At 50.0% G+C, this 15,343-nt stretch overlaps 1 protein-coding gene across 1 annotated transcript; it reads left to right on the top strand.

Moving 5' to 3' along the window:
* The first annotated feature begins 1,170 nt into the window (after positions 1-1,170).
* LOC149353200 (uncharacterized) lies at positions 1,171-14,326 on the top strand. Its single transcript, XM_089575763.1, has 4 exons — positions 1,171-1,652; positions 8,085-8,175; positions 11,891-12,037; positions 14,159-14,326. Exons 1-4 carry the CDS (start codon positions 1,171-1,173, stop codon positions 14,324-14,326), a joined length of 888 nt encoding a protein of 295 aa, XP_089431889.1.
* Positions 14,327-15,343: the final 1,017 nt, after the last annotated feature.

The following is a 15,343-nucleotide window of genomic DNA, read 5'->3' as shown; positions in this document are numbered from 1 at the left end:
CGGTTCCATATACTAAGCAAATTAGAATAAATGGGCCCCTTCTCCTGCTGTCCGAGGTGAGGCCCTGGGCTGCAGCCCCCTTAGACCCCCCCCCCCCCCCCCTTAATCCAGCGCTGCCCACTTGACCGCTAATCTCTTTTCAATGGGGCACGGTCGTCGGCCCCCTGCGGCCCCGACAGGGTTGTTCGCGGTCTTGCTCCCCGCTTCCCGCGGCTTGGACAGCGTCCGAAGCGTCCGAAGCGCGCGACGCACTGTCGCCATTCCTAACCCCTCCAGATGGACACGGTAGGGGGAAATTAGCTACTGGCGCCATAGGCGTCTAGCTTAACATTAGCCTATATGCAGATGATGTCGTCCTCTTTTGTTCTGACAAAACGAGTGTACTTGAGGCATTACATTCGACTGAACAGTTTTGCGAAGTATCAGGTGCGGCTCTTAATTTAGATAAATCCAAGGGATTTTGGTTGGGCCATTGGGGTACAACGCCGTCATTATGGTGGCATAAGCTAGGACTGCGGGGCCCTTCGCTCCCTATGGGTTCCTCTTCACCAAATTCGCAACAGTGGAGCCTACTGGGATTCACAGATCATCTCCATGAGGCGACAAACCCAGCCTTGGTTGGGTAGGGAACTATCAGTGTCTGCTCCAGCTCAAGTCTGCATCATTTTCTTTATTTGCAAAACTTGTCTATGTGCTGCAGGTTCTCCACTGTACGAGGAAGAAAGTGCAGGTGATGCACACAATATTTGCTACCTTCGTATGGCGTTCCCAACGGGAACTCATGTGTCGCGACAACCTATTTCTTAATCTAGAGTCTGGTGGAATAGGCCTTGTTCACTTATTCGTGCATAAGCTTGTTTCGCGTTTTTTCTTTTTCAAATCGGCAAACCCCCTTTTTTTAGTAGCTGTGCTTATTAGGCGTCTCAGTGCTTATTTGCCTTTCCTGTTCGCACCGACTGTACACTATCGTGAGGGGCCTTTATGGGGATTCCTTAAAGAAGTTGCTGACATCTTCAATTTCGTCACTGTGTGCTTTTCTTTAGACTACCTGTATAGCCTCTCCAGAAGGCAGATGACTCAAGCACTTACAGAGTATTTGTTTCCTGTACCATTGTATCGGCAACCTTTTCTGAAGTTCCTTGGCTCCAGTTTTTTAAAAGTGTTAGGCGAATGTGCATTTCTTCTGCTGCAAAAACATTCTTCTTTAAACTGCACACATCTGCGCTGCCTGTGAAGGCATGGCTTCATGCTAAGCAGATGCTTGCGCCATGGACGGTGAATTGCCGCCTGTGCAGTACACCAGAGACAATTGACTATTGTTTTATTCTGTGCATTGATGCTGTGTTCTTCTGGGACATATTACAACGAACAGTTAAGAAGGGCATTGACATCACACCCTACAGCATCCGTTTTTTGCGTGTGGAGAAAGACTGTGTTGTGCCATATGATCTATTTATGTTGCTGGGACTATTTAGACTCTGGAAGAGCCGCACGATGGACCGCCACGCCGAATCACCATGGTCGCCGAAATCTTTGTTTCGTGAACAATGCGCTTTGGTGCGGGAAGTATATGCTGCCCTGCAAGAGCCGCCTAGCTGGCTCCCCTATCTGGATGCATGTGTGTACTTCCCAGACTTTTCATGCTCTGGAAGGTGGGGTAATGCAGGGGTATGATGGCCTGGTGTTTTGTGGAGTAAGCATGCTTAAATTTTCCTTTTGGCACTATTTCCATGCAATAAAAAAATGCGGCGATAGCCTATAGTGGTCTCACTGAGCAGTCCTTAAAGGAGATCTGTTCCGCGGGTTCGACTCCCGGTCATGGGTATTGATTAAATTTCTTTTTCTCTTTTTCATTGTGTGACCTCTAACTCAGCTGAAGGTCGTATTTACACAGTCCGCAATTGAAGCCAGAGGTCCCGTAGTGAAGCTTTCGCTTCAAAATTTACACCCTTAAGGGTACATTTCCGCATCTATAACTCGCACCCTTACACCCTCCCAAAAACGTGAAAACTATGCTTGTCACACCCATACTAAGGGTGGGGTCGTTACAGTTGCACCTTTTTTGCGGCTGCTTTACAGTTTCATAGGTTTGATTGCTTTAAAAGGCGCTTATCTTTTTTTGTTTACTTTTGGTGGGAAGCTAAACATACCGTACGAAAGCTACCAACAACCTAACTTTGCACTACAGTCACGGCATCCCCAGCTATAATTATAATAACCAGATGCGTCTTTCACGGTGCTTCTGCACCGTGAAAGACGCATCACTTAAGCTGAAATAAAACACTTAATTACCACATTAGGGAGGCGCAAATCGCAGTCATAGCTGCACGCATCAATTCTGCAGGTGTCATTTAATAGAAAGCTCGAAACGGCACTCCCTCACAACCTACGGGTCGCTTCGGGACGTTAGACCCCCTATAGTAGCATAGCAGGCCAAGTAAATAAAGCTATGATTAGACAGGCTACGTTATCGGTGATATTTGTCTGAATAAAGCGCGGCAATGACAAGCTATAGGGTAGGTAAGGCAGTAGATAAGCTTGAATATTCGATCGAATCCGCATATTTCTTTAGGTGGCACGACATTCGGTGGAACAACATAGGATATAACACGTTAAGGAACCCCAGGTGGTCGAAATTTCCGGAGCCCTCCACTACGGCGTCTCTCATAGCCTTAGTCGCTTTGGGACGTTAAACCCCACAAAAACCAAACCAAACCAATATAGGATATAACTGCAATCAGCGAATTGTTCCGAAGTGCTACACGCTATCTCGCGGCACCAGGCTATTGCCAAAATAGGGGCCCTTTTTCCTCGTAGGTCTCAAGGTAAGTTCAGCCGACGAAGTATAGGGTTCTTAATCTTCACTTCGAAACCGCCTTCACAGGAAAAACGCATTTTTGGAATTCCCCCCTTTCCCCTTCCCCTCCAAAAAAATAAATAAATAAAACAACGAATATGCTATGCACTGGGATTTGATACGACCTGCAAGGAGCTGCCTCAAGTTCACCTGAAAGAGAGCGGGAAGGGGGGTGGTGCGAAAGATGTTCGTTGCAGCAACGTTCCGCGGGGATAAAAGCGTGCCCCGACGTGTCCCCTTGTTACGCCACGTAGGCTTTTCCGTTTTTCTTCCTCTTCCTGTGCACCACGCGCGTGTGGCATTTAGCCTGTCTGGGTGCTGTTCGCGGCGACCATACACGGTGCTGGGGTCCGAGATGGAGCGGTGGGAAATCCGGGAGCGCGCACAATGCATTCCCTGCTTCCCATCCTCAAAGGGCGCCGAGCGCGGTCTCTGCCGCGACCCCGACGTGGAATGCGGCGGCTGCCATTGTCGCCCCGTCCATAGCTACCGTAGTCCTGACTGCGCCATCTGCGGGCTGCGCGCTTCCCGGGGTTCCTCGTGGAGGCCCCCCGGCGCCTTATATTGCTCACCGCTCACTCGCGATAGGGAGCGGGATGGCCTCCTTTCCCCACATCCCCCGCCCCCACCTCCCTCCGTGCTTGGTCCCCTTGCGTTGGGTTCTTTTCTGCTCCAAAGGTCGATTCACTGTGGCGAGACATCGGAATGCTGCCAGCCCGCGCCGTGCGCAACGAAGCTGTACTGTCTGCCTCAGTTTCTGAAGCTTTTTTTGTTGTTGTTGTTGAAAAACTCTAAGGCGCGAAACGACCAGTCTCTTGTGTCCCATGCGGCATCTGGGGGGTCGTTCGAGTCCGCACAGGCGTGATTAGAAAGCGCGCGCGAAGTATCGTTACGCTTGCAGATTCAGGGTACGCTCAAGGCTTATAACTGAAGCATCATTACAGCGGAGGTAAAAAACGAGGTCGTTTCGGGCATTGTAAACGTCACTTCGTTGATGTGAACTTTTCAAAAGTAACTTGCAGCCGCACCAATACGGCCTATTCTTTATGTGCGAATAGTCACGGCAATGTCATACTAAACTTATATGAAGCACTGGTTTCTTTTATATAGACGACTTTTGGTTCGCCTACCTATTTCTATCACAAGTGCTCGTGTTTCAAAACTTGCATTATTTCAGCATTCCAACAGCTGATATAACCTGCATGTAGAAATGGCAAAATGAATTCGCAATACTCATCCTCCCAACGACGACCTCGGGCCGGTTACGTTGACCTCGCTCAACCTCATCATTTGAGGCCGAGGTCTATTCGGGCGGCCTCATCTCAACATCCAGCCACCGCTTACAATGACCCGCACCGCAACTCAAACCATGAGGTTGAGGTCGAAGTCCCTGACCTCACAATAATCAGTCAGTACCGGTACCTGTTATCGCAGCAGCAGATAGCTGCAGTGTTTTTACGTGCAGTAAGAGGTCTTTTATTGTAATAACAAAAGCTGGGGTTGTTGTTAACGCACCGAAGATGTAGCGCGTTAACTGCAGTGCTTTGATGGTCTTCCAATAGCGTTCATAGGTGAAAGTTTGCTTTGTATTCTATAAATCTCCTTTTCAAATGGGAGGGTAGAGGTGCTAATTAATTCAGGAAGCGGTATGCGTTATTAGCCACCACTTTCTACAACTAATCGCATTCTGCAGTAGGTCTGAATAATAATAAAACGGCTGGATAGCAACTTCTGGTCAAAGACAAATGCATATTAAAGTCAGTGAACGATAAGGTAGAACACTAGTAAGGTAAGCTGGGCATGGACTTTGCAACAAGTGCGGCATAGTGGCAAAATTTACAGTAGCATGTATGCTCTAGGCTTTGCGCATTCCTGTCACGGGCCACATGCTCACGTGTGCACCAGAACAAATTATTAACTAAATACCTTCCCAAGAAAACGCTTTGGCGCAGACCGACGGGTTTCTTACCAAGTTTCGACCCGGCCTTCGCAAGAAGCCCCAACTCGTGTTTCGACGCAAATATCGAAGCAGCCCGACATTGACAGCTAAAGGAATTTCTTGCTCCGAAAGCATCCGGTCAGTGTGCCAGTTACGGCAGGAGCAAACTTACGCCTGAGCTCTGGATGGATCTCGAAGCGGCAACCTGCCACGCGTGCGATGCCGTCTCGGCCTCCACCCATGGACGCCCTTCGGACTCCGGACATTCGAGACGAGCACCACAGCCGTCCCGTCCTTCGTGCGAGCCAATACGCAACAGTGAAACAGGAGATAGGCATATGCAGTCAAGAAGTGCTGGACGTTACCAACCGGGTCTGGGGACCATCTGCTAAGTTTCCCCTGCTGACTGCGTCCTTCGCAAGGAGCGAGGGCAGATTTAGACATTCGGAATGGTCAGTGTATGCCGAATAAATCCCAAGATTATCTTACTGCTGCGTCTCTACCGTTGTCTCCTTTCTGCTCAACGAGGAATGAAACGAAATATGAATTTATAATTAAGAGCCTCTTTAAAAAGGACTCACTGTATATAGAAATGAACTATAGATAAATCCTAGATACTTCCACCAAGGGCACTCAGTCATACGAGCGTAGAAGCGACTATCAAAAATTCGTTTTGCGGACGTGAACACATGCACACGTAGAAGAAATGACGAAAGATCCACAAGAAATAAAAAGAAACGAAATGTTTAAGCTGTGCATGATGATTTGCTAGTCTACGAACAACAACATGCAACGTGTTGGATGAGCACAAGCGACGGGTTTGCGTGATTAAGAGAGGTGATTAAGACGGTGGAAATGTCTCGGAATGGCAAATTCGCCATCGTTTATGATAAGAGGAAGAGTTGCATCATTTGAGTCATTAGCGAACTGAATCACATCGCATTGGCTGATTCAAACAAGAAAACGAAGATCAGTATCACACGCAAAACATGCCTCTTTGTCAGGCAAGGAACGCGCGCGCTCCTTCGACGCCATCTGGTTGCGAGCGGGTGCAATGAAGCCGCAAATGAACAAACTGTTACTCTCGAAAAGCGGCGCTGCCATGTAGGAGATCGAGTGAGTTGATCGCGGCGACGATGACGGCCGCAAAAGCGGCCCCCACGGGACGCAGTGATGCTTCTTAGTCGTTTCAAGATTTAGCGGGTTTTTTTAAAAAGGAAATTGGAGATTTTAGGAGAGCTGCAATCTTGTGTGGCTGTAGAGCCGAACGAAAGATGCTGAATACACGTGTAACCGCTTGTCTCTTAAGAGTAAAAGTGGAAATAACATCGCTGACTGCTGATCTTGGCGTTCCTCTTAGAAAACTCGGGTGACGGTTGCTGCTTTGCGAGAGGTGACTTCTTAGCGTCACGTACATGGCGGCTGCTGCGGTGTGAAAGGAAATGCGAAACACTGAGCCCTCCACAACTTAATTTAGCGCACATTCCATACTTTCAACCTGCCGATACTTCCTTGCGTGCTGCAGGCGTCCGCAAATAAATGGTGACTTCTGGAACGGCAGATTGTGAGCAAGTTGAACTAAACACGAAAACCACTGCAGTATATAGGACGAAAAATACGCGGTAGAGTGGGAAATAGCTTCTAACTAAAAGGATAGTTATCGGTGAGTAAGAAAGTACTTTGCTTTCTCTGCCGCAAAGCGTATGGCACAGATTACAAAGAAGGGTAATCTGACATACATCGCAATTTCTGAAGCATTATAGTGCTAGACAAACTTTCCGACCCCTTCAGAAATAGCCCTAATTTTTTCAGCCAGAGACGCGAGGGTAACGGCGTTTTCGTAATTCTAAAAAAAAAAAAAACGATACGTCTATTACTAACGGCCGGCTATAAATTGCGATCAGACGCCTAACTGTAACAGTTAAAAAGTTAAAAATTTAGTTAACCGCTATACCAGTTAACATGATTCGCTTATTTTTTGACGTCCGCCAACACTGTTATTACTATGCCGCAAAAAGCTTCTGTTTACCTCAAAACCCTATTTTTGCCGCCGCGGTGGCTCAGCGGCTATGGTGCTCGGCTGCTGACCCAAAAGACGCGGGTTCGATCCCGGCCGCGGCGGCTAGAATTTCTTTGGAGGAGAAATTCTAGAGGCCCGTGTACTGTGCGATGTCAGTGCACGTTAAAGAACCCCAGGTGGTCGAAATTTCCGGAGCCCTTCACTACGGCGTCTCTCATAGCCTTAGTCGCTTTGGGACGTTAAACCCCATAAACCAAACCAAACCAAAACCCTATTTTTAAAAATTAGTGGTGGGTTTCCCTAAACATCTGATACTTCAGGTTGCGCAGAAGGACTGCTGGAGGAAAAGTGCAAGGCGAATCTTAAGGATAATATTGCCTCGATGATTACTTTAATTGATAAATTCCGCAGAAATGCGCCGGAAATGGTTGCAAGCCTAATATCGTATCATTTCACTATAGTTCTTGCCGCTCTACCCGCCACGTTGGCTCAGCGGCTTTGTCATTCAGGTGTGATTACAAGGTCGTGTGTTCAATTCCGGCCGCGGCGGCCGCACTTTGATGGATGCGAAATACAAAAAAGCGTGTGTGCTGGCGATTTTCGCGAACTATTGGCGGCGCCGCAGTCGAGCCAGATAGTAACAGTAAAGAGGACTCTCTGATCTGCCTGGGTGCATTAACAAGTTTGACTGCACGTTACAGTCACGCTTTCATTGAAGGTGAGCGCCTGGTATTAGCTAAACACTTTGTATTAATCAGCGTAAAGCACAGAACTAATTACAAACTAGAGGTTGTCGACCTGTGTCTGCAAACGTCCGCCATGCAGGCAGAACCACACACGATCGTCGCCTGCCTCCCGGACGTTTTTACCGATGTCAAGACCGCCAGCGTTGAGCTCCTGTACTGCGGGAAAGTCAAAAAATGCCTCAGGTCTGCTGGTGCGTTGTTAGAGGTAAGTAAGACTTGGCGAAATCATTGCATAACGCTGAAAGCTAAAACAGTTCGCGATGATTTTGCTTTCAACCGTCGTGAGCTTGAACTCCAATTCAGCCAGCTGGACCACAATAGCACCTACGTGCGGCCATCAATACAGTCAATAGCAACGGCCATGAATGTACATTCTTGAGTAGTCCTTGAACTCGTTTCAGAGCCTCTTTAAAGGCAATGCGCTCGTTCCTTGCTTATATTTTTATGCAGCTTCGCTTCAACGCAAACACCAACCGTGAAAGCCAGTACCTGCTGTAAAATTTGGTTTCATTTGCTCTGCAGAGTACCGCTCGAGCGCTCCGATGTAAACCTGCCCACGCCTGTACGTTGCGACGTGAACACGATACCATCGAGTGGGAGCTCGCACCCTAAGGTGCGGTGGCGTGGGTATACATAGCTTGCACGTGACGTCACTTCCGCCCCCATCAAGCACTGGCGGCCATGCTGCCGAACCATTCGGCCGTCTCCGCCCGTCCATCCTGCGACGCCTGACCACAACTCGGACGCTTTGGATTATTTTCTCAGCTTTCGGGCGCGATGCCTACTCCACAGATGAGTGAACCATTCAGTGCAGGCTACTGCTCTGAACTTATTCGATCGGCGCGCGTACGCTACGCACACAAAGTGAAAATTTGCGACGATACAGATCCGTACACGCTGCGACCGGGAGTCGACGCGGTGATGGGCGTAGATGTGTTCCCTGAAGTGATCCAGGGGGATATCGTGTACTCTTTCCAGCTTTGTGAAATTGGAAGAAATGAAAGCCTTCTAATCAATGGAGGCACACAACGATTTCTACAGCAGGTGGGTGAGAAGCCTGTCTGCGATGCGCATACGAGACGAAAAGCTCGGCCAAGGCACGCCGCTTTCTCTGCCGTCATTGCTCGCTGCGGTAGTGGCGATCCGAACCGGCTTGCCTAGTGCAGCGACGCGCGACCCAGTCTGGGTTTGTGTTGTCAGACAAATCGGATGGGGTCAATCAAAATAGCAACATTCACTTCGGGGTGTAACCATTGCTTCCCACGTTTTCGTAAACATTTAGTTGACGACACATGCCTCTTACCTGTCACAAAGTGCGCTCCGCACACATGTAAATTTGGTTTATCGGGGTCCAAATTGTCGCGCTTAATGCGAGCCAGCCACTGCTCACGCCGATTCGTACTGAGTCATGGAGCGCTCGTACTTGCATGTCTGCGATTATCTTAAGAATGCAGATGAAGTTCGTGTTAATCGGCTTCTTGTTTCACCTGGACCTGTCGGTATACGGTTGGAGCAGCCAAGGGTGGCACACGAAACCATAATGTATCTACGGATGGACGGGAACCAACACGATGCGAGCTAACATAGGCAGCGGTAAGCTAGAGGCGGTGATTCGGCAGCATGGCCGACTAGCAGCCGACGGCCACCGGATGTGACGTCGGTGCAAGCTATGTATAGCATGTGCAGGCTTCTTTTCCTGCTTTACATGCGGTTAATTCAATTCCCTGGCGTGAAACGGACGAAGCGCAATTTACCGATCGGTTCTAGCGCGTAAACTTTTCCCTTGCCGGCCAGTTGACTCGATCTGCCTCGCAGCTTTATTTTTTTTTTCTTTCCCGCTGGCTCATAATTTCTCAAATGCGCTTGTCTCTCGCCGTTTCGGTTTCTTCGCTTTGAGGTTTTATTTTGCGGACCGTGAAACACGGGCGTTTTTACGATGAACAGACACAAATGCGAAAATATATGTCGCAGAGAGCTAGAACTAATGTTATACCGGCTGTTGGAGACGGAGGGGTCCTGGAGATGGCTGACTCGTTCAGCCCCGCAGGTCCCGGCTCCGAAGGACGGTGTCGGACTGCGTTATCGAGGTAACTGTACAGAAGGGTTTATTCTACATATTTACAGTCGAGAAGGGAGTGCTCTCATCACAAAACAACATCCCGTTAAATACGGTTCGTATTCCCCAGATCCCTGACTGGGGAATTTAGTTTGAAGAACGTTGTCCAATCGGATGGGCAGTTGATGACGCTAGCGGTACCACCCACGGCAGGGGCGGTGCTGATGCTCTCTCGCTCTCTCACAGCTCGGGGGATGGGAAGGGGTAGATCAACAAACACTGAGTAGTCGCCTTGTCCACTGCCGCTAGTCTTCTGTGCGTTGCCGCCGCGGGAAAGGAGTATCCCGCAGTCTCCCCGCAGGTGAATGAACCCCCTCGAACTCCCCCGCCGGATGGCCGAAGCACGAGATCTCTTCGAGTACACAGCATCTTTCAATTAGCAGCCTCGCTCAGCGTGACCTTGCGTAGCATCACCCATTGCTGCTGCTGTCGCAAGCTCTCGCCGCATCTTTGCTTAACGACGACCCACGTCTGGTAGTAATTTCTCCCAGGCCCGTGGGTCGCAGCGTCCTTCGATCGGTTCGGAGGTTCGGTGGTTCGGAGTGGAACCACCCCGTCCATCGTCGTCTATGCTTCTGCCGCCGGCGCCAGGCCTCGTCGTATCCCTTGCTTCGCGATGAGTCACATCCGTCTCCCAGGACCGCGTTCCCCAATCTTAACACGGCGCTTTAATTGCAGCTTGGATTTCGTCGAGGTACAAATTGGGAGCATTGCAGTGGCATCGAGGCAGCAACTACAACGATCAGCCACGATTATCAGCCTAGTCATTCAATCAACCAAATAAAGCTGTAATGGCACTGAGTCCTTACATGGAAGAAAGAAGTCATCATCTCCCTGAAAATGTCGCGAACACACGGGCATCGACGCTCTGATTGGCTTGCATCCGTAGTTTCTGCACCCAAAGCCGCCCCGGCCTGGTAGCAGGGGTTAATCAATGGAATGATACCGCCTGGCTTTTCCACCTCGTTGACGTACGAAAAGGCATGCAGCAGTGCTGCCGAGCTTTGTTTTTGCCACGACGCTCCGGAGGCGACATTCGAATATGCTTGCTACGCAGCACCAGCAGCATGCAGCGCGAATCTGTATAGGCGAGTTCTCCGTAGGCGGAATCGCAGCGCGGCCACTGTGTGTGGCATATATGTCGTTAAAATTGCCAATATTTTTAAGGGAAGCTATGACAACAACGTCTGAACGCGCCGACAAAGCACTGGTAAAGGAGCCCTCCACTGCGACGTCCCTTGCAGCCCATTTACGATTTCGTGCCGTTCTGAGTCAGTGTGTTGGCGCGCCTGAACAAACATGGCTATCGATGGTGCCTCTATGACGTATGACAGGTTCCATTTCTTAGCCGCGCACGGAATTCTTTTTCATTACAAGGCCGCAGTTGACCTCGCAAGAAACTTGAAGTCTCTGAATGGAAAAGAAGAAATGCACGGCATACGGCATAACTCTTCGAATCCGCATTTTAGAGAAGCACTGGAGAGAAGTATACAGAAATGGCGAATAGTATCTGGAAAATTATACTGTGCACAATATTTTTTAGCACTTGTGACACTTTTTTTTCTTCGTTTGATAGTGTCTGGTCAACTCCACACCTTCACTGGTCACCCATGCCAATCACCGTCCTTGACTTTCGTTAACACTTGTGCCTTTTGAATCGAAATGTCTTGGTCAACGTGTTATGCATAATTAATCAAACATATCTCTCTTGCTGCACGACCTTATGTACAGCCTCTGTCGGAAGATTAGAACCCAGGGTGTTTCCTTCTAAGCCGTGTAGTGGGGCTCCTGTAGCATTTATGGGATTTCTACACATCGGAAGGTGCAAGGCCAGAAATCTCCTTATACCTTCAGATGATTTGGAACGCTGGGGATGCATTACGAGCCGCAGAGTGTGGTTCGGTTGCAAGCCCTCTGGGCTCTAAACTTTTGACAAAGGCTGTACCTACATAGACTCGAAATGCGGGTTTTAATATCTGAGTAAAACCAGTGAAACGCGCGAGCAGTCTAGCTGCATATACAGGACGCGCACGTGTGCCCATAATAAATGCGTTATCCATGCGATAACTGCGTTATCGTCGCGTTATACGCGCGTGATGATGAGCACTGGCCGCTTTATCAGCCCCCTAAATTGAAATGTGGCGACGAATGGTGCGCAAAAACCCGATGTTTCTCTGACCGTCCTTTTTCCTCATTTCGCCCTCACCACCAGGCGCAGGAGCAGCCGTTCCGCCGAAAGGCGCACGGCTTTTGTCGAAAATACAGGCACCGGGCGGTGGTGATGATTGAGGATGATTCTGCTGGCGGCTATCATTTAGATCTGAAGATCAACGGCACAAAACCTGATCAGGCGAAAAAGGTAACTAAAAATTAAAAAAAGACTCCGACTATGCTTCCGTGGCACGTGAGCCCTCAAGGAGGGTGTCCGTTTCGTGTGCGCCACCAGTGTTCAAGATGTCGCTTGGTTCTTTCAATCAGCTTCCATTGCGGTGGCTCGTCGGGTCGGCGGAAACCGAGAGCCATCACTAGTGTCCCGAGGCTGCTGGATCCGTCGGTCACGTCAGGTATGGGGTCGGGTACGGGATTGACCTGTGTATCCGAAAAAGGCCTGCACATGCCAGCACAGTGTGCTTGACAGTTTCCTCAGCCCCTCCGCAAAGTTGGCATGTAATGCTCATACCTTCCATGTGCATACCTTGCCCGAAGACAACGGGTGCTAAGCACACAGCTCCTAGCTTCGTACAACAGTCTGCTGCTCCTGGAGTTGTCATATAGGGGTTCCTTTTCTATCCTGGTCTTCCTTTGCTGGTAAACTACCAAGGCTAGCTTCTCGCAGGCCGTTCGCTGTCAATTCCGCTGCTCTATAAGTTGTACTTGTTCGCGGATAATCTATCGCTTGTTGGGTGGAGATGGCGTTGTGAGGGGGGCAGCTTGGACGTCGTATTTCTCCGATAGACGCTTCGTTCGTAGCGTCCATTTGGTACTGACACATCTCAAATGGACGTACTTGAAGACTTCCTGCCCCCAACGCGCCCCTCCTGCATTTGGCTGAGGCGACGTTCATAGAATAGTTTGGCCACGGCCTCCCGTGCTTCGAAGGACCAGCTCAGGCCACCTTGTACCACCTCATTCGGGACACTACTCTGGGTGCCTACTGCCGATCATCCTGCCTCCCTCTGACGTGTCTCTATAGGGGCACACGTGTCGCCGCCGACAGACAGATGACGGAGTTTCCGAAGGTAGAACCCGGTACTGCAACCGCCTTCCACAATGTTCGGGCCACTTCAAAGTGGTTAAATGACCACAACACCTCTGAGCTCAGGAACGCCTGGCATCTGTTCGCTTTTGTCTGGAGTCTCTTCTCGAAGACTTGTATGCAATTTCGGTCGGTGGACAATTCTTGCCCAGATTTTTGCAGGAAGACCTCCATAGAACGTAGTCGTCCCGCAGGAGGAGGGGGGGGGGGGGGGGGGGGCTCCACTTCTTTGCTCTACAGTGAAGCCTCTGGGCGGAACCAGACTGCCGCGGACCTCAAGGCGTTGAACCGGAGCCAGAGGATCGACATCTCCCTCCACGGAGCAAACATCTAGTAGCGTTTGGAGCTCCCCTACGTTATCCGCGAGCAAAGCTATGTCATGTGCGTACAACAGAGCCGGCAGTCGTCGTACGCGGAGGGTGTCCTCCTACATGTAGCTGAGGTCGAACTCAGCACCACTTTCCAACAGTCGCCGTTCCAGCCCCGAGAGAAAGAGCATAAAAAGGAGTGGTGACATCGGGCAGCCTTGGCGCAGGCCCCTGCAGACAGCAACTGGTCCGCAGGTCATGGTCCCCCAGTGGGCGTTGGCATAGAAGGCCTTCAGCAGTTATACTTGCCTCCGAGATATCGAGCGCCTCAAGAACATACAGTCTGGCATGCTGCACAGAGTCGTATGCCTGGGCTATGTCCAGGAAGCCCCGGACCAGCTCCCTTTTCTCTTTTACTGCTATTTATATGGAGGACGTTACCACAAAGAGGTTGTCCTTCAGCCTTCAACGGGGCCTAAACCCATTTTGTAGTTCTCCAAGGATGACCGCCTCTTCACCCCACCTCTGTATGCGAGCCGGCAATATGTGTCAGAACAGGCGATATAGAGTTGGTCTGTAGCTGTTCAGCAGAGCCCTGACATTGCCCTTCGTCGGGGCTAGCCTGATTCGGGAGCGCCGCCACCCTGCAGGAACATTGCCTGCGATCATGGTATGCGCTTCCCTGCTGTCTTGAGTATAGAGGCGGGTATGCCATCGAGCCCTGCTGCTAAGCCTCCAGTCAAATGTTTGAGATCACTCTCCACCCCACCCTCTGTCACAGGGTCGCACTTAGCACCATACATTACATCTATAGATGTTGTTGAGGGCCACCACTATCTGTTTGAGACTGTAGTTGTTTCTGGGTCGGCCAGTGTGGCTCGTTTTGCACCTCATGCAACGCTATGAATACCTGTAGTGTGATGAGGAACTATCGTCCTCCCACGCCCCGAGCTTAGGAGCGCCAGAAGTGCTGCAAGACCTTTTTCTCGTGGGCGCTGCCATAATGGAGAAGTCGCGCTATCTAGCTACTGGTCCGGCCATGAACGCCATGCTGGCTTCGGAAGCCGCCGCAGCGTTTGACTGATTGGGAGCAGCCGTTGGCTGTACTGTGCAATCGCGTTATTACAAGTTTTTAAAGTGAAAGCTTTACTGTCTAGTCAAGCCAAGGTCATCGGCGCCGCAATTTGTCCTTGAAGTGGAGGAGCAATAGAGGTGCGGCAGCCATGTGACATATCTTCTCTCATTCCCTCCCTTATCCCTTCCCTTGATGCACGGTTCAGGTGTCCACTGAGATGTGAGACATATGTATACTGCGATATTTCCTTTCCTCAAAAACCAATTTTCAATATTCAATTTCCTCTTTCTTCTTTCACTCCTCTCTTTATCCCTTCCCTTATGGCGCGGTTAGGGTGTCCAGCAAAAACCAAACTAAACAAAACAAGTGGGCCGCCGGCGTTCATTGGGCTCATTGGCGTTGGCCTTGACAGCGTTGTACATTCCGTTGATATTGACGAAAGGAAAGGCGTACAACTGGCTCCCTGGGTCAGTGGACCCCTAAATCTCGCTTTCATGTACGTGGCGTTGGTGGTGTCCACCTGCAAAAACCTGCTTTCGCACAATATTCCGTGCGTAGCAATGCTAAACCAGCAGCAATTTTTTTCCCGCGCGGGGGATGCTAGTGTTTAGAAGAATGCTGATTTCACATGGTTCTCGTGGATACTCGAAGTCTTGCCAGTGCAGTGGCAGTGCCTAGTGTTCCTGTATAGGAACACCAGCGGTGCCGTCCCTGGCATGGAGTGCCTGTGCGCACACCAAATTTGCGCAGACCGAGAAACCAGCGCTTAGTGTAAATAAACGATGTGTGGAAAGCAAGGTATTGCACCTTGACAAGTCGGCATGGTGGTACCTCGGCAGCTTTGTGTGAGGCGCACCGGATATGAATAAACGCTAGGAAAACATGCAAAGAATATTGTTTCTCTTTTCTTCCTTGCATGCAGGATCCAAATAAAATCTGCATAGAACTTCTTTCCAATCCTTCGCTGACAGCGTGTACAGTCATGGACAAAAGTTTGCGGGATGCGGATTCGCGAAAATTAAATTA

The sequence above is a fragment of the Amblyomma mixtum genome, chromosome 3 (genome assembly GCF_055824585.1).
Source record: "Amblyomma mixtum isolate Tamu chromosome 3, ASM5582458v1, whole genome shotgun sequence".
NCBI classification, from domain to species: domain Eukaryota; kingdom Metazoa; phylum Arthropoda; class Arachnida; order Ixodida; family Ixodidae; genus Amblyomma; species Amblyomma mixtum.
This window is presented reverse-complemented; position numbering and strand designations above follow the sequence as displayed.

What these genes read in the sequence shown, in the direction of transcription:
- LOC149353200 (XM_089575763.1), top strand. Translation starts at nt 1,171, where the DNA reads ATGTGCATTTCTTCTGCTGCAAAAACATTCTTCTTTAAACTGCACACA. An exon ending in GACTTTTCATGCTCTGGAAG is followed by an intron (nt 1,653 to 8,084) that starts GTGGGGTAATGC and finishes TTTGCTCTGCAG; the next exon opens with AGTACCGCTCGAGCGCTCCG. An exon ending in GTGGGAGCTCGCACCCTAAG is followed by an intron (nt 8,176 to 11,890) that starts GTGCGGTGGCGT and finishes CCTCACCACCAG; the next exon opens with GCGCAGGAGCAGCCGTTCCG.